Here is a 16,765-nt window from a genome sequence, read left to right as displayed (position 1 = left end):
ATAGTCTAGGCATATTTTGTAATGTTTTTTGTGTGGATACAAATTTGTGACGAGCTTGGCGCAAGGCAGTGGGGCGATTGTTGTCCATAGAGTCATGACCAAGAACCGAAAGAAGCTCAAACAAGTTATTATAGAGTACACGTGACAGGCCTCAAGGTCAAAAGCAATAAAAGTGCCACAGGACCGATCGTTGTCTCTTAGTATCCACCGCCATCGTCTGCTGCTCTGTGCGAGGCCATCTGCCGTCTTTGCGTGTCTTCGAGCTTGGGGCAGTTCGAGATGGCATGTCCGAGACCTTGATATCCTCGTCAGACCGCAGAAGGGACCAGGAGCTGAACACTTACCACCACAGACAGGGCATCCTTTGAGAGACCCACCCTGCACGGCTCGTGGATCGTCGATGGATTGCAGGAAGGGTGGCACTCTAACACTTGGTCAGCTACATTTGTAATGAGCAGAAGGCTCAACTTACTTCTGTCCGGCCTCCATCAATAGATACTTGAGATCCAAGAGGGTCTGCTCTGGAGTGGACATGTTCACAAATGTTGTCGCGATACCAGTCTTTCCACTACGGCCAGTACGTCCGATCTGATGGACGTAATCTTCAATTTCCTTAGGCATTGAGAAGATGATGACATGTTGGATGTCGTTGAAGTCGAGACCTTTGGAAGCCACTCCAGATGCCACCATAACATCCTTCGCTCCGGATTTGAACGACTTGATTGCATACTGACGCTCTTCCTGTGCTGTGGCCTTTGTCAACCAGCGCGTAAAGAAAGTGATGAAAGGGTGACCAACTTTTGGAACCGTGTATAGCAACTGCCTCAACACCTTTTAACAGAAGGTATTCCTGAATATCTATGGATCAGTCAGCTCTCCAAACTCATGATATGGTTGATTCCATAGGATGACCCACCGTCAACTTCGTTTTTGTTTTCGCTGAATACGATGACAGGTGGTGCAGTCTTTTGAAGACATTCTAAAAGATAGACCATCTTGGCCTCCTGTTTGACGTACTCCACTACTTGCAGCACGTCTAAATTGGCGGCTCCAGCTCGTCCTACGTTGACTAGGACAGGACGCACAAGCGACTGTTGAGCAAAATCCTGGATTTTGCGGGGCATAGTGGCAGAGAACAATAGCGTTTGTCTCTGTCGCTTTGAGATAGGTCAGATATGTGTTCGGGAATGTGAATCGTTGGCGACGTACTGTGAAGAAGCTCATGATGTTTCGCACATCTTCCTCAAACCCGAGATCAATCATTCGGTCAGCCTCATCCATGCAAAGATATTTGCAACTTTTGAAGTTGAATCTTCCCTTCTCCAACATGTCAATCAAGCGACCGGGGGTGGCTACGACAATGTGCATTCCCTTGTTCATCACATGGCTCTGTTCCCCCATTGAGATACCACCGATGCACAAGAGGGTATTGAGCTGCGGGTATCTGCCACCCTTGGCAAGGGCGTCAGTCCAGACGAGGACGTTCTCGTACGTCTGAGTAGCAAGCTCGCGAGAGGGACACAATACAACGCCAACTGGGCCTTCACCACGAATCAACGGAAGCTTGCCTTCTTCTTCCAAAGCAAGCATGATGAGAGGCAGACAAAAAGCTAGCGTTTTCCCAGACCCTGTAAAGGCAATGCCAATCATATCTCGGCCGGCAAAACTGAAGACTACGTGAGGGATATCGTCCCTGGAAACTAGTACGACTCACGCTGTTGGAATGCCTTGAAGTTGAATTGGGGTAGGGGTTACGATTCTCTTTGTCTTGAAGAAGTCGACAAGCTCATGTGGGATTTTCATATCCTGATTTACTCATAAACATATGAATCAAAGAGCGTACTGTACCTACTTACCGCGAAGTGTTCAATGGGAGGTGGAATGTCTTCACCGTCGACTATAATGTGGTACTTTTCACGAATTTGGCGATGGTGTTCCTCCGTCTGATCCAGTATGTACTTGGGAGGATTCCACCTGAAGCAGAGACATTGAGGAGAGAAGAGGAGAAGAGGAGAGTAGTACTGACGTCGTTTTTAACGACTCTAAGTATGAGATGCCTTTAGCCAACTCCATATCCGAAGCCAGTTTGCGTCGGCTGGCGATGGCGGCAAGTATTTCAGCATCAGCCTCCTCTGCTTTCTCGACCTCGGTTTTCTTCGCATCTGAGAGGTCAATATGGGAAAACGCGCGAAGATGAGGGAATAATGAACACACCCTCTACTGCTCTGCGAGAATGGACTTCCTGTGCCTCCACGAGAAGGGTTCTCTCCTTTCGTGCCCGTTCACGCCGTTTTTCCTCCTCTCTTTCTGCATCTTCTAGTTCCAATAGTTCCTCGAGCTGTTTCTTAGCTTTTTGTCTGTCCGAGTTTACGCCAAACGAGGAGAGTTTAGCGAGTTTGGCAGCACGCCTCTGGGCGACCGGAACGTAGGGTTCATAGGAGTCGTCCTCATCATCGTATTTGAAGGTCGGAGACGGAGAGCGTTGGACTCTGCGACGTTTTGATGCTAATTCCGAGTCCATAGGGAAAGGCGAAAGACAAGGCTAAGCGCTAAGGCAAGGCTTGGGCAAGGCAGAGTGAGGACGACTTGGGTTACTCGACGCGGACTCCGAGATTAGGGTTAGGGGTGGGCTATCGGCGCAGGCACCCGTTGGCATTGACAACTCCCAGCTGACAGATTGAGATAAACCCGGTAAGTAAAGAGACCCATCGATTGATACTCTTATACGGCGTCCCGTCAGTCCATCCGTTTTTTCCTCTGTCTTCCCCCGAGACACAGTAGCTCTCTACAAAATGGTCGACTTTGATCCTTCATCTCACCCGCACAGGAGGTGTAAGTGTCTGGCTTTCGTGTTGACAGCTCATCTCATCTTCGTTCCGCTTTAGTCAATCCCCTGACTGGCTCCCATATCCTTGTCTCTCCTCATCGCACCAAACGCCCCTGGCTCGGTCAGACAGAGGCACCTCAGCTATCCACCCTCCCAGAATATGACCCCGAGTGCTACCTATGCCCTGGAAACACCCGTGTTGGAGGCAAAGTTAACGACAAGTACACCTCCACCTTGGTATTCGAAAATGATTTCGCTGCCGTCTTACCACCTCCCGGTCCCGCTGCCCCCGACGCGTCTCATCCTTTGTTGACGGTCGAACCCGTTCAAGGCGGATGCGATGTCATTTGTTTTCATCCCAGACATGATCTCAGCTTCCCCACCCTCCAGATCCCCGACATCGAGAAAGTCATTGATCAATGGACTCAGGTATATCTCACCAGGGGTCGTCAGGAAGGCATCAAATACGTGCAGCTCTTTGAGGCAAGTCTTTGACATGACTACGATGCATGCTCTTTTCCAATGTTCCTGATATTCTGTAGACCAAGGGCGCAATCATGGGTTGCTCGAACCCTCACCCTCACAGCCAAGCCTGGTCTTTGTCGGTCATCCCAACCTTGCCTGAGAAAGAGCTGAACGCTCTTCGTTCCTACGCATCCAAGCAAAACACCCAGCAGGGTGCGCCCAAGGGTCCCGATGGTCAAGCTTGTCTACTCTGCGACTACGTTCACCATGAAATTGGCGTAGCCGAGGATGAAGGTCGGATTGTTATCAAAAACAACAACTGGGTTGCACTTGTCCCCTGGTGGGCGTACTGGCCCTACGAAGTCATGCGTCAGTACCAGAAAACAGCTTTCGGACACATACACACTGACTAGTTTGCAGTGCTTCCTTACAAGAGACATGTGCCATCCCTCCAGCACTTGACTGAGGAGGAGAAGAGGGACTACGCTGAGATCATCTCACGGATGACGAAGCGCTACGATAACCTGTTCTCTTGTTCGTTCGCATATGCGATGGGCATTCACCAACGGCCCGTTCCTGCGCAGGAAGTCGATGGTAAACTAGTGGCAGACGAACAGGACGTCGCTCACCTACACGTTCACTTTGAGCCGCCGCTCTTGCGGAGTGCCAGTGTCCGAAAGTTCATGGCCAGGTAAGCTCTCTGTTTATTGTGGTTGATGGACTGTTTTGACGCTGGGATGTGTAGTTTCGAGGTCATGGCGGAGTCGCAGCGTGACTTGACACCGGAGCAGGCAGCCAAGCGGCTGAGGGAGTGTTCTGAAGTGCACTATCTCTCAAAGCAATAAGATGCTGACCATAGAAGCGCATAGTGCGCGTTCGATTTTTATATGTGATTTATAGTTATAAAGTAGGTATACCGATGTAGAAATAAGGCAATATGCAGATGTAGCACGTTGTTTGGTGCAAGGTGTCCAAGCAGCTGAGAATGACGTAGGTATGCACTCGTGATCATGTCACGCATATTACTCTCTCTTCGGCGACGGTCTTTGCCTTCGCTGATTAGATCTCGCAGTATCAACAGGCCTGCGACACATATGCCAGAACTTTTCGAACCGAAAGTGACCTCCACCGAAGAGCTTGCAAGCTCAAATGCAAAGTAAGTCAAGGGCGACGCAGGCATAAAAGGTTGGGACTCTTGACGCTCGAGAGACAGGTGGATCTCGTTGAAAAAGCTTCACTATACAGATCAAGAAGGCAGATCGGTTTGTGTTTCGCCCTGCCCGTTGGGCGTTTGTATTTGACATTAGCTCTCGTCTAGCGAGTTTGGGAATGTGCCGAGCGGCGCACAAGGGGCGCCTCTGGCGTTGATGGTGTGCCTTCTCTAGATTAGGTAGAACACTGGGTAAACTCACTGACCATGTCCTCGAAGCTGTCAGCATCCTCGTTCTCTTGAAGTCAAAGACCAACGCGTTTCCTCTATCTACTGTAATCATCGAACAGTTCAGACCGCCTGCCGGGAAGTATGTCATTGGTACGTGTATGGTTCCAGCCACTAGTGCCACTAGGTGTAACACTTGGTGATTCCATTATCACACCATATTGCTTGCGGCAGAGCTTCCAGCCGGTAAGGCCCAGTCCACATTTCCGTGGACGTGAGCACCACTTGTGACACATTATAGGACTCATTGATAAGGATGAAACGCCCGAACAGGCCGCCATACGTGAACTCGAGGAAGAGACCGGCTACAAGGCTGATAGTATAGCTGAGTCCTCCCCTGTGACAGTGGCAGATCCAGGTATGTGTTTTGAGGACGGTGTGACCATGACCCCTTGAGCGATATGGTGCGGACCAGGCATGACAACAGCCAACATGAAGCTGGTAGTGGCCAACGTGTTACTCGATGATAAACTCGAAACGCCTGACTCCAAGCTGGACGATGGTGAATTCATCGTGAAGCGGGTTGTAGCTCTGGACCAGTTGCATGATGAACTTATCAGTAAGATGAGCCTTTTAAGAAACAATTGGCGCCATTACTCATCGCAGCCTAATCGTTAGGTTATGACAAGAAGGTAAGAATAGACGCATATGTCCTGGGATCCATTGACGAGAACATTCCTCAAGGGATTCGTGGTAGATTCCAGATTATCTCATCTAGCTTCGGGCTACAATCTGGCCCAGAGGATTGCAAAGGGACTATAGGCCGAGCGCCAGCGATGGATAGACAGGCAGTGGCCCAAAGTAATAGCATGGAACACTTCATCGTGCCTTCTTCGCCTTGTCGATGTGTGCCCTCAGCTTCCGCTGCTTGTCTCTCAGCGATGCCTTCTTTTTACCTCGTACGGCCCCGCTACCCATGATCATCATAATAGGCTTGTTGCGAGCCTTCTCCCTATTCGTGGAGCTACTAGGCGTCTCCTTTTTCTTCTTCCCCTTCAACGACCCGAACTTCTCTCGTCCCTCGCGACCTTTCTCAATTGATGCTATGCGCTCGGCATAGTCGGCCTTGGCCTTTTTCCTGGGACCAAGGATATCATTTTCGGATAGGAAAGTGCCGTCTTGCCCCGCTTCCATAGCGTGCTTGTGAGACTGCAGCTCTGCAAGCTTGCGCTTTGCGTGGGAGCCACCGCCAGCTTCGACAGCCTTGGACGCTGCCTTGATCCGGAGGTCGTTGAGAAGAGCAAAATCCGCGGGGGTTAAAATCTGAGGGAAATGGCGTTAGCGTGTGTGAGGGAACAAGTGAGATTCAACCATACCTTGGTGGTGGCCAGAGTAGATATTCGACTTTCGACACTCGGTTCTGCGCTTGCTGGAGGCTTTTCTTTCTCGTCTTCGCTGTCACTGAGCACCAGATCATCGTCGCCATCTGAGCTGACATTATGCCAATCTTCGGAATCTGAACTTGACGAGTCAGATTCCAATTCCCAGCCTTCCCAGCCCTTGTCGTCATCTTCGTCCTCCTGGCCATCTCCGACATCCTCTTCCCTCAGCTGTTGGAAGTGATCTTCAAGCAACTACGGAAAATCAGCCGGTGTGTCCACAGAAGCACCGACTTCATACTTACAGCAAGGCCCTCAATGTCTACCGCGGCGTCCGTAGTGTGACCGTATTGCAAGGGCTGTTTCCCTCCACTCATGCCTAAGCTGGCTTCTTTACCCTGCAAGGAGTCAGTTTGGATATATCGCAATCAATGAAGAAAACACTTACTCGCTCTCGGCGCTTGAGCATGCCGGGATTGACTTCACGGTATAGCTGCAAAAGTCCTCGCGAGGCGGCCGTTACAGCCTTGTCCCGACTCTTGCGATATTCGATGAGGTCTCCGAGAAGATCCTCCTCCATAGCCCAAGGCTGTCGCCGACATACCTCCCTTACAGCGTTGATACCTGCAGCGATGACTTCGCTGCCAACTCCAGGGTGGACAAACTCTTGCGCTATTTTCCGAACTACAGGTTGCAGCGCATCCGGCGGCGTGAGGTCATGAACGGATTGTGCGAGTGAGACCAAGATAGCGGGTATGCGGAGTTGGTGGTAGGTGAGGTATTTGACGATGTAGGTATAAAAAGCGAGCACGCAGAGTTTGTGTGCACCCATGACGCGAGACAGAAGCTGCATCAGCAATATCTTGTGGTCCAGAGAGAAGCGCTTGTCATATCGGTTGAGCATATCATGAAGCTTCTCAGAGAATGTCTGGGGGTCATTCAGTAGCTGAAGAGCCGGGAAGTTAGGAGTTGTAGGGTCGTTCTTGCCGTGCTTTTTCTATCGTTCGCGCATGAGTTAGGACAGTAAGTTAACGAAACTTGCGCAATGGCTTTACCTTCTTGGCAACCTTGAGCTGCTTCATAATTTTCTTGTCTCCACTGCGTGTCTTTTTATTGATCTCTCGCCTGTGATGAAGTGCTTTGACGTCGGGGCCCTTTCTCGCTGATTTAGAAGCAAAATAAACAGGTATGTAGAAACTGACCTCGTCGTCGCTTTCATCGTCACTGTCCTCTTTTTCATCATCGCTACCCAGGAAGAAATGGACGGATGCACTCTGCACTTTGAGCACCGGGTGGAAGCAGCCAAGGGAAATGATGGAAACAGTCTTCGAGTCGGTCCTGAATATACATCAGGGTGACTGCCGAGATGGCGTAGGGTGGAGGACGTACCATATGCCCTTCCGCCACAGCTCCTTTGTGAGGATGACAGCCCATATGGCATCCTCACTGTGTTCAGGCTTTGACTGTGAGGAAACAGCGCGGAGCTTGCCTTTGTCGCCAATGACCTCGGCCTCCATACCTCTCTCGACCATGCCAAAGAGCATCGCCTGGACTGCGCGGTTGAGCTTGTGGTTTTTAGACCGCAGATTGGCCGTCCGAATGTCAGACAAGATTGTTTTGCGGATGAACGTTCTCAAGCTGGAGGAAGTTGTCTTTGGAAGCAAAGGGAACAGAGTCTTGAGGAGCCTTGGGACCGATGAGCAGGGTAAGAGGGAGCGAGACTATGGTCCTACTCAATGGAAGATATAACATTTTTGTTATGGAGCATGACCAAGTTTTGGATGAGGGCTTTGCGAATGTCTGGGGAGAGGGAAGTATAGTTGTCCATGAGGAGCGAGGAGAGATGGGAGGGGAAGTTGGCAGTCTCTTTGGGATAACATTGGGATACCTAAGAGTAAGTTTCTTCAGCAACATGTATGCTCTACTCTGTGAGAGCTGGAGTGTACCTGTGAGATGAAGGTGACGAGCTCCTTAAAGTGGTGCGCTTGGTCGGTCGGATTGATCTGGAAAATCTGACGGATGCTTTCGTAGTGAGACCATTGCTGGAGAAACTCTTCCTTGTATGCGGCTGGGTCGCGCTTTATGAGATTTTGAAGCTGGGGCAGATTCGAGGTGAGGAGGATACCCCGACCCATGTTTGCTAGTCGCTGGACAGTGAACTTGACAAGCCTCCGAGATCTCGGACCGCATAACTTTTATCGCTTATGTAACTGATCCTCCAGCCATATCAGGAGAACCTCCTATCTGGTTCAGCAACAGCGGAAAGCGATCCAGCTGCAAGTAAATACATGTACAGAAATAAGTAGCACGATAACAACTTTAAAGTACAAGCGCTCAAGACGAGTATCACAAAGCCAGACCGGTCTCATCGCTGGCAATGACAGGTTCGTCGGTGGCTGCAGTGGCATCGGCAACACCGTCCGTGTCACCACTACCCTTGTCTTCCGCGGGTGCGCTCGATTCATTCACAGCACTTGTCGGCGATGCATTCGTGACCTGACCACGTCCACGTCCTCTTCCCCGCCCTGGAACCGCACGGAAGCCTCCTCTGAGCTGACGTCCACCTCCCCTAGAAGAGACTGTGTGCTGAGAGGCCTCTGTGCCCTCCTCCGTGTTCTGTCCTTCACTCGACTTCTTTTTCCAGTCAGGTGCTGACTTTCCTGAATCCCACTCCCGACTCTGGGCTTTGTCCATCTTCCGACGCGCATTCTGTTCGCGCGTCTTGTCAACCTTGTCCTGAACCTTGCGCGTATTGGCCTGTTTGACGCGCTCCACCTCCTGCGTCTTCTTAAACGCATCCTCGTCGGCTTGCACGTCCTGTGCCTCGTGAGTCAGGAAGAGACAGAGGCCTCATGGCGACGGTGGTAAGCTCACCAGTCTCCTCTGTTTGATCTTCTCGTTCTGCTCCTTGATCCTCTGCATGCGCTCGGTAAGCTCTTCCTCGGTTAGCTTATCCTAGTTCCGGTGATCAATGGGGTTGAGAGGACGCGTCTGAGGACGACGTACTCGCTGTGCACCGCCTGTCTTGACGCGATCCGGGTTGACGTATGGTTTCTTTCGATCCTTTGGCTCCCTGGGTTCCCTGTCCTTGTCTTGGGCGTCATCTGGTGCTGCTGAGCCTGAGGGTGTGTCGGGCTGATCATCGACGGGCTCCTGCTGTTCTTCTGCGGGGGCCGTAGAGTCATCCTTGACCTGGAGGCGGTCAAAGTCTAGGCCGAGCGAATTTGAGGGAGCCGCGGACATGGTGCGAGTGTGCCAATTGCAACAGACTTGGAACTGGGGAAGCCGCCGAGGTGAGCGTGGGATACTTGCTAGGATGGAGGTGATAAGATAAATAAGATAAATAACATTAACATCGATTTTGCATCCGCCGTCCACCATGTCCCTCGCAAACAAGCTCTCCATCACCGACCTCGACCTCAAGGGCAAGCGCGTCCTCATCCGCGTCGACTTCAATGTCCCCATGCAGGATGGCGCGATCACCAATCCCGCCGTGAGTTTCAATGCGCTACTGCATCCCTCACGTTGACATCTCGCCCCTCTCTCCTTTCCTCTAGCGTATCGTTGCTGCTCTCCCTACCATCAAGTATGCCCTTGACAACGGTACACCCTTGACCCCCTCTACCCCAGAGATCGCGCCTGATCGATAACCTTAGGGGCCAAGACTGTCACTTTGATGTCCCATCTCGGCCGTCCTGACGGCAAGGTCGTCGAGAAATACTCCCTCAAGCCCGTCGCTGTAGAGCTCGAGAAACTCATTGGCAAATCCGTCACCTTCTTGCCCGACTGTGTTGGTCCCGATGTCGAGAACGCTGTAAACTCCGCATCTCCCGGCTCTGTGATTCTTCTCGAAAACCTCCGTTTCCATATTGAGGAGGAGGGCTCTGTCAAGAACAAGGATGGCACAAAGACTAAGGCTGATGCGGCCAAGGTCACCGAGTTCCGCGAGAGCTTAACCAAGCTTGGAGATGTCTATGTCAACGATGCCTTTGGTACTGCCCATCGTGCCCATTCAAGTATGGTCGGCGTTAAGCTGCCCCAGCGCGCATCTGGCTTCCTCGTCAAGAAAGAGCTCGAGTTCTTTGCCAAGGCCCTCGAAAGCCCTGACCGCCCCTTCCTTGCCATTCTTGGTGGTGCAAAGGTATCCGATAAAATCCAGCTCATCGAGAACATGTTAGACAAGGTATGCTGCGAGCACAGTGGATGTAGGAAGAGATATCAATGGAATTTTTGTAGGTCAACTCATTGATCATCTGTGGAGGAATGGCCTTCACTTTTGCCAAGACTTTGAACAATGTCTCGGTATGTCTACTGACCGAGCAAAGTCGAGCAACAATCTAACAACGATTGTCTAGATCGGTGATTCGTTGTTCGATCAAGCTGGCTCCGAGAAGGTCAAGGCTCTGGTGGAAAAGGCGGCCAAGAACAACGTTAAATTGGTCTTCCCCGTCGATTTTATCACCGCCGATAAGTTTGACAAGAACGCAAAGGTAAAACTAGATGTGGAATCATGCGGATGTAATGATACTAATAATGTCCTAAGACCGGTACTGCCACCATTGAGGAAGGTATTCCGGATGGCTGGATGGGTCTGGATGCCGGCCCGAAGAGTCGTGAACTCTACCGCGAGACGGTTTTGGCGGCAAAAACGATCCTGTGGAACGGGTAAGTACGGGTGGCAATTGGAGATGTGCTGCTGACTGGGTAATCATTCAAGTCCTCCTGGCGTGTTTGAGTTCCCCGCTTTTGCTGGAGGATCCAAGTCGTTGTTGGATGACAACATTGAAGCTGCGCAGAAGGGTGCGACGGTGATCATCGGTGGAGGCGACACTGCTACTGTGGCGGCACAGTACGGCGCAGAGGGCAAGCTGAGCCACGTCAGTACCGGTGGAGGTGCCAGCTTGGAGCTTCTTGAGGGCAAGGTAAGTGACAAACTAGGATCTGATCTGACTAGTTTCATGATTTGTTGACGGTATCATGTAGGTGCTTCCTGGAGTGGCAGAGCTGAGCGAGAAATGACTGGGAGGCAGCAGGCGTGTGCGGCTATAGACTATGTATACAACTAGAGGAACAAATTGTTGCTGTATAGTAGGATTCATTCAATCACCCTATTCATTGTATAACGACGAAGGCGATAGGCAACATTGCTTGCCTTGGAGATAACTGGACGCTTTAGCGGGATATTTTAAAAACATGCTAGAAACGTGGAAATTCATGCCTTAACAGGCAATTGCCTCGGTGCCTTTCGATGATTTTGGGCATGTTTTCAGTCAAAAAGTCCATAATTGCCCCCAGCCGAGAAGGGAAAGAGGCGAGCCGCGGTGCACGTGCACCCATAAGTGACTCTCCATCTCACTCAGCAGGGGACAAGGTGAAACTCATTATGGCTCGTAACACCAGATCAAGGCGGGTTACAAGGTCCAGCAACCGCAAATCCTCAGAACAGGAGCCGGAGGCCGACGCAGAGCAAAAGCCAGAGCCCGCTCCTGCGCCAGAGCCCACTCCTGTGTCAGAGCCCACCCCTGCGCCAGAGCAGGAACCACTCTCAGCCCGTTCGTCCCTCACTCCGGTAAAGGACGAGGAGCCCGAACCTGCACTGGAAAATGTCAGTACTAGTGCCAAAGTCGCTGAGGACGCATGTCCTGCATGTCAGACAGGCAGGGATCCAAACCCACCAGACTCGGAAAAGGAGAGCTGGGTTCGCTGTGATGCATGCAAGACTTGGTATCACTGGCGCTGTGCAGGCAACGGCGGCGATCTTGAGACTATAGACAAGTGGTAAGCCTCCCCTTAAATTTGCCGTTGCCACAGCCCCCCAACTACTAGCCTCAGGTACTGTCCGCCGTGTACTGAACAGAATCCTGCCCGTGTCGTCACGTTCAAGCCTCCTGCGCGCAAGTCATCCCGTAAGAAGACTCAGCTAGACTATGCGAACCTCAATTCGGGCGTCGAGTCGGATCCGAATCGCTGGATGCGCGTCGTAAAGACTAAACACATATCCGAGGACGGGTTCAGGCGGATGCAAGGAGACCAAGTCGGTGTCGAGTGGGTCGAAAATGACGAGGAAGCTATGCGCGAGCCGATCGTGGTCGAAGCGCCGGAAGGCCTAGGTATGAAGATGCCCGGCCCCGACTTTACTGTCAATGACGTCGCTGAGATTGTCGGACGCGACATGCCCGTGGAGGTGATAGGTGTGTGCCTTCATGTATCTCATGCGTTGACATGGGTGACATGCGTTTAGATGTTGCTTCTCAGTCGAATTCACCGGGCTGGACACTTGGGAAGTGGGCCGAATACTATCACAAGGATCCTCGCTCGCGTGACAAGATCCGCAACGTGATTTCTCTCGAGATTTCTGACACGCCTCTGGCTGACCGAGTGCTGCCGCCGCGCCTAGTGAGGGAGCTCGACTGGGTCGAGCGGTACTGGCCTAGTACGCGGAGAGGCAAGGGTCATGCGTATCCAAAGGTGCAGCTGTATTGTCTGATGAGTGTAGCAAATGCCTGGACTGTATGTACGGCTCTTATCGGTCCTTGCTGGATTCTCACCGGTATCAGGATTGGCATGTGGATTTTGCAGGCTCGTCTGTGTATTATCACATTCTCCGGGGCTCGAAGGTAAGGAGACTCTGCACATGTATGATGTCTCGCAGGATCTTGACGCGTATATCAGGTGTTTTACTTTATCCGCCCAACACCAGCAAATCTTGCCGCATACGAGAAATGGTCTGGAACGGAAATGCAGACGACGACATGGCTAGGAGACATGGTCGACGAAGTCATCAAGGTGACACTGCAGGAAGGGAACACGATGTTTATCCCTACGGGATGGATACATGCTGTTGTATGTTCCTGTGTTTAGTTTGTCGAGATCATGGACTTACATCAGTATGGAAAGCATACACCAACAGATTCTTTGGTATTTGGAGGCAACTTTTTGCATTCCTATAATGTGGCAACTCGTATGTTGACCTTTTTTTGGGGGATTACGCTTTCACACCTTTCTCATCTCACCACAGAAATTAGAGTTCAAGAGATAGAAAGGTCTACGCATGTCCCAAAGAAATTCCGTTTTCCACTGTTTACCAAGTAATGTTTCTCTGCCTCATTGCTTGAAACCATTGATTGACACATTGATAGACTATGTTGGTATGTTGCGGACAAATGGCTCCGCGACTTGAAGGGCAAAGAGGAGTTTTCCCCGCGAGTGCTCGAGTCTATGGACGCACTGTGCAAGTACCTCATATGTGAAGTGCGGACGATGGAGAAAGGGTCCGATCATGGCAAGCGGGATAGCAGGGAACATGTTCCTGCCGAGCGGGTCAAGGACCCTGCAGCTCTAGCTCGAGAACTGCGGTGGCGAGTCCGGCTTGCTGCTGGATGTTCGAGTGACGATGAAGATGCGGGGCATGGGTGGCAGAAGAAGCGCACCAATGGTGCTGAACCTGTTGCTAACGGGATGAAACGGAAACGGTCGAGTTCTGAAGAAGAGGTCGAGAGCCAACCACCCGTATTCCTCAACTTCCAGCCCAAATCATGGGACATGGTCCGTACGCTACCACGGGAGGAGGATAGCCGAGATGTGGATACTCGGCCGCCTGAGGATGGGACTGAGTCGCTTGAAGCTTGGGTGAAGATGGTGGATGAACCGTTTATGACAGGAGAAGACGGAAAAGGTGGTGGGCGAGTTAAGCGGGAGCGTCATTTGACGGTGAAGGTACGAAAGATTGAGGGAGGGTTGGAAAGGCAACGGATAGAAAGGACGGTGGAAAAGTGGCAGTGGCCATCGCGGACAAACCACTCGGACGCCCAGGGCAACGATGAGGATGGGCCTGCCAATGTCGATGGGGGTGACAAGGAAGGGCCCAAGGTCGAGGAAGGAGCAGACGAGATGGTGGTGGATGGTTAGAGTGCCAATGTTGGGTTGCTTATTACTGCTTTGCTAAACTAAGATAAGATACTAGATTTCTTGATAATCTCGATACTGTGAATGAAGGAATGCTGCAGGGGTTGTTGTGCTAGAAGTGAGCGCGTCCACGTGAGAGGAAAGTGGACCGAGTCGACTTGTAGCTGCTAACAACGTGCCAACTTCCATAGCTACTCTGCCGCCCCGCACTTCCGTGTCCCACTCTCAACCTCAAGCTTCAAGACCCTTCCGGCCATCACAACATCCTTCCCTTTCGGCCTACCCACCACCTCACCTCCTCCCCCTTGTCCCGTCGAATAATTCATAGCCATGTCTGACCTCGCTTACGACCCTCCAGCCAGCAGCCCAGCTGAAACAGCAGAATCTCAACACTCCGTAGACGACCTCCCCAACTCACACTCCAATCGCTATGGCTTTCTGCCCCCTCGAGGTCAAGAGGTCTTCCCATCTATTGGGGATAGCTACCATTCCGCTGACCTCGGTGAGCTTATTCCATTCATTCCTGTCGCAACACCCTGTCCATCCAATATAAGCGCTAACTAGCCCACCTTTTTAGCCCATCCTCCGAACCCTTCCCCACCCTACTTGCCTGCAGAGCACTTAGATCCCTCAGCAGTTGCAGATCAAATGAACTCGTTACATATCGTCGACCCTCTCCAGCAGCAAGGGCTGGCCCCAAGTTACTTGGATCCCGTTCAGAGAACTGGGACTTCCATGTCCATGCAGTCCGCGCCCCTACATTATGCCAACGGTCTCCCGCCTGCCCCTAATTCCACTCTACCTCTCCACCCTCATTATCCTCAAGCCGACTCGCGCCATGCCCCAGATGAAACGTCTCTCTACTCTGCCTCTAGTTCAACCAGTCGTCACGACAGTGGTTATGCTGAAGCAGCCGACGCTGCAGGAGCTGACACCGACATCGCTAGCTTGTATACTTATGACGAATCAGAATACCCCACCAACGGTTATCACAACCAATTCCCTCCCCAGCATGCACCCTATCACTACCAGCCCAATTGGCAAGGCTCGCAAACAAGCCTCAACTCCATGAGCACCCACCCTGCATACCAGCACCCAGGCGATTATGGTAATACGCACGAGGCGCTTCCCATGGGCGCCCATCCCTCGATACCCACTTACCCCCAGGGAAACCCATACCTCGGTCAACCATTTCCGGAAAACGGGCCATCTCCTTACATGGCCCAAGGTGCATACCAACCTGGCCCCGGTCTCTCACCCTACCCTATGGGTGGACCCCCCAATCCCTCCATGTCACAAAACTTTGATGACACAGATTTCGAGATGCGGCCCACCCTTCGTCGCTCGGGAACGACTGCTTCGGTCAACCCAAGGACACGTAAAACCAAGGCGGTGGACCTCACTGCTCCTCCGTTTACGAAAGAATACATCGACCAGTATCGTCACCGAATCAAGGCCGATCCTGACCCGGAAGCCCATTTCCTGTACGCAAAGTATCTGATCGAAGCAGCCAAGAAGATCGGAGCGGACGCCAAGGACCAGCGAGCTGTGAAGAAGTACCGGGATCTCCTCATCCAGGAATCTCTCAAGACGATTCGACGGTTAGCCACGGAGAAGGATAACTATGACGAGGCACAGTTCTTCCTGGCCAATTGCTATGGGACTGGGACCCTTGGGCTTCAAGTCGACCACGAGCGCGCTTATCACCTCTATCTGCAGGCCGCCAAGCAGAACCATCCTTCAGCATCTTATCGAGTGGCCGTCTGCAACGAGATCGGAGCAGGAACTAGACGGGACCAGGCGCGAGCCTCGGCTTTCTATCGCAAGGCTGCCTCCCTTGGTGATACTGCGGCCATGTACAAGCTCGGGATGCTGCTCCTACTGGGGACGCTTGAACAGCCGAAGAATCCGCGGGAGGCCATTAATTGGCTGAGACGTGCCGCAGAGCAAGCCGATGAGGAGAATCCCCATGCTCTCCATGAATTGGCCATGCTGCACGAGATGCCGAATTCCCAGCTTGTCCCTTACGATCCCGCTTACGCTAAGGCGCTGTATACCCAGGCTGCTCATCTCGGATACACGCAGTCACAATACAAGTTAGGACAGTGCTTTGAGTACGGAACCTTGACGTGTCCGGTCGATCCTCGGCGGTCGATAGCTTGGTACACCAAGGCTGCGGAGAAGGGGTATTCGGAAGCAGAGCTGGCGCTCAGTGGATGGTACCTGACTGGAAGTGAAGGCGTGCTGAAGCAGAGCGATTCCGAGGCGTACCTCTGGGCGCGGAAAGCTGCGAACAAGGGCCTTCACAAGGCGGAGTATGCGGTTGGATATTACGCCGAGGTTGGGATTGGAATCAAGCAGGACATTGAGTTTGCAAAGCGGTGGTACATGAGAGCTGCAGGTAAGTCTGAGCTCTGCCTTTTCAAGCCCCGCTCGTTGTTCTGATTGAGGTGTTTCTGCAGCGCAAGGGAATAAACGAGCGATGAATCGACTGACTGAGATGAAGCGGGCGGGGAACAAGCGCTCTGCAGTGGGCCGCCCGACCCGGCAGCAAGCAAAGGACGAATGTGTCATTTGCTAACGCGACGCTCGCTCTCGAATTCAGTAGCTTGTTTCTTCTGCTTTCCTGCTATAATATCGTCTTGCCAGATCTCTGTTCCCATGCGCATGACTTGTTATGTATTCTGGACGTTACACATACACTATCGTTGCAATTGATTGATATCGTGGATGCTTTCCAATTAGCCGCCTATAAATCTGATACGAGTGACGTCAGCTGGCCAAAAGAATGTACTGACGCCGAGTGGTAAC

General features: G+C 51.9%; 8 protein-coding genes across 8 annotated transcripts; 5 read left to right on the top strand and 3 right to left on the bottom strand.

Annotated features, from left to right (window-relative positions):
- Positions 1 to 5: 5 nt before the first annotated feature.
- Positions 6 to 2,536, bottom strand: CONPUDRAFT_141940 (P-loop containing nucleoside triphosphate hydrolase protein). The gene is made up of 10 exons (XM_007766653.1): positions 2,215 to 2,536; positions 2,027 to 2,162; positions 1,857 to 1,974; positions 1,715 to 1,806; positions 1,210 to 1,666; positions 917 to 1,157; positions 799 to 858; positions 473 to 746; positions 345 to 424; positions 6 to 295 (listed from the first exon to the last, which is right to left on the bottom strand). Exons 1-10 carry the CDS (start codon positions 2,519 to 2,521, stop codon positions 198 to 200), a joined length of 1,863 nt encoding a protein of 620 aa, XP_007764843.1. The 5' UTR covers positions 2,522 to 2,536; the 3' UTR covers positions 6 to 197.
- Positions 2,537 to 2,732: 196 nt separating this feature from the next.
- Positions 2,733 to 4,252, top strand: CONPUDRAFT_135103 (galactose-1-phosphate uridylyltransferase). The gene is made up of 5 exons (XM_007766652.1): positions 2,733 to 2,832; positions 2,886 to 3,310; positions 3,370 to 3,661; positions 3,713 to 3,983; positions 4,038 to 4,252. Exons 1-5 carry the CDS (start codon positions 2,793 to 2,795, stop codon positions 4,135 to 4,137), a joined length of 1,128 nt encoding a protein of 375 aa, XP_007764842.1. The 5' UTR covers positions 2,733 to 2,792; the 3' UTR covers positions 4,138 to 4,252.
- Positions 4,253 to 4,386: 134 nt separating this feature from the next.
- Positions 4,387 to 5,492, top strand: CONPUDRAFT_87784 (uncharacterized protein; the record flags this gene model as incomplete). The annotated part of the gene is made up of 7 exons (XM_007766651.1): positions 4,387 to 4,448; positions 4,506 to 4,554; positions 4,611 to 4,662; positions 4,722 to 4,823; positions 4,972 to 5,088; positions 5,146 to 5,289; positions 5,428 to 5,492. 7 exons carry the CDS (start codon positions 4,387 to 4,389, stop codon positions 5,490 to 5,492), a joined length of 591 nt encoding a protein of 196 aa, XP_007764841.1.
- A 57-nt stretch (positions 5,493 to 5,549) lies between these two features.
- On the bottom strand, positions 5,550 to 8,184 carry CONPUDRAFT_150140 (protein required for actin cytoskeleton organization and cell cycle progression; the record flags this gene model as incomplete). The annotated part of the gene is made up of 9 exons (XM_007766650.1): positions 5,550 to 5,993; positions 6,047 to 6,304; positions 6,355 to 6,447; positions 6,498 to 7,046; positions 7,105 to 7,203; positions 7,252 to 7,387; positions 7,439 to 7,735; positions 7,783 to 7,937; positions 7,996 to 8,184. The coding sequence occupies 9 exons, from the start codon at positions 8,182 to 8,184 to the stop codon at positions 5,550 to 5,552; spliced, it is 2,220 nt and encodes a 739-aa protein (XP_007764840.1).
- A 112-nt stretch (positions 8,185 to 8,296) lies between these two features.
- CONPUDRAFT_162540 (uncharacterized protein) lies at positions 8,297 to 9,292 on the bottom strand (the record flags this gene model as incomplete). Its single annotated transcript, XM_007766649.1, has 3 exons — positions 8,297 to 8,866; positions 8,924 to 9,004; positions 9,056 to 9,292. 3 exons carry the CDS (start codon positions 9,290 to 9,292, stop codon positions 8,396 to 8,398), a joined length of 789 nt encoding a protein of 262 aa, XP_007764839.1. The 3' UTR covers positions 8,297 to 8,395.
- Positions 9,293 to 9,417: 125 nt separating this feature from the next.
- Positions 9,418 to 11,182, top strand: CONPUDRAFT_79950 (phosphoglycerate kinase). The gene is made up of 8 exons (XM_007766111.1): positions 9,418 to 9,542; positions 9,607 to 9,652; positions 9,706 to 10,232; positions 10,286 to 10,351; positions 10,405 to 10,539; positions 10,593 to 10,714; positions 10,767 to 10,971; positions 11,033 to 11,182. Exons 1-8 carry the CDS (start codon positions 9,429 to 9,431, stop codon positions 11,066 to 11,068), a joined length of 1,251 nt encoding a protein of 416 aa, XP_007764301.1. The 5' UTR covers positions 9,418 to 9,428; the 3' UTR covers positions 11,069 to 11,182.
- Positions 11,183 to 11,432: 250 nt separating this feature from the next.
- On the top strand, positions 11,433 to 14,050 carry CONPUDRAFT_118075 (Clavaminate synthase-like protein; the record flags this gene model as incomplete). Its single annotated transcript, XM_007766648.1, has 8 exons — positions 11,433 to 11,827; positions 11,882 to 12,240; positions 12,291 to 12,559; positions 12,607 to 12,666; positions 12,722 to 12,892; positions 12,947 to 13,010; positions 13,068 to 13,137; positions 13,189 to 14,050. 8 exons carry the CDS (start codon positions 11,433 to 11,435, stop codon positions 13,955 to 13,957), a joined length of 2,157 nt encoding a protein of 718 aa, XP_007764838.1. The 3' UTR covers positions 13,958 to 14,050.
- A 1,227-nt stretch (positions 14,051 to 15,277) lies between these two features.
- Positions 15,278 to 16,535, top strand: CONPUDRAFT_47268 (HCP-like protein; the record flags this gene model as incomplete). The annotated part of the gene is made up of 2 exons (XM_007765809.1): positions 15,278 to 16,355; positions 16,417 to 16,535. 2 exons carry the CDS (start codon positions 15,278 to 15,280, stop codon positions 16,533 to 16,535), a joined length of 1,197 nt encoding a protein of 398 aa, XP_007763999.1.
- Between the last annotated feature and the right edge of the window lie 230 nt (positions 16,536 to 16,765).

The sequence above is a fragment of the Coniophora puteana genome, assembly GCF_000271625.1.
Source record: "Coniophora puteana RWD-64-598 SS2 unplaced genomic scaffold CONPUscaffold_2, whole genome shotgun sequence".
In the NCBI taxonomy this organism is placed as follows: domain Eukaryota; kingdom Fungi; phylum Basidiomycota; class Agaricomycetes; order Boletales; family Coniophoraceae; genus Coniophora; species Coniophora puteana.
This window is presented reverse-complemented; position numbering and strand designations above follow the sequence as displayed.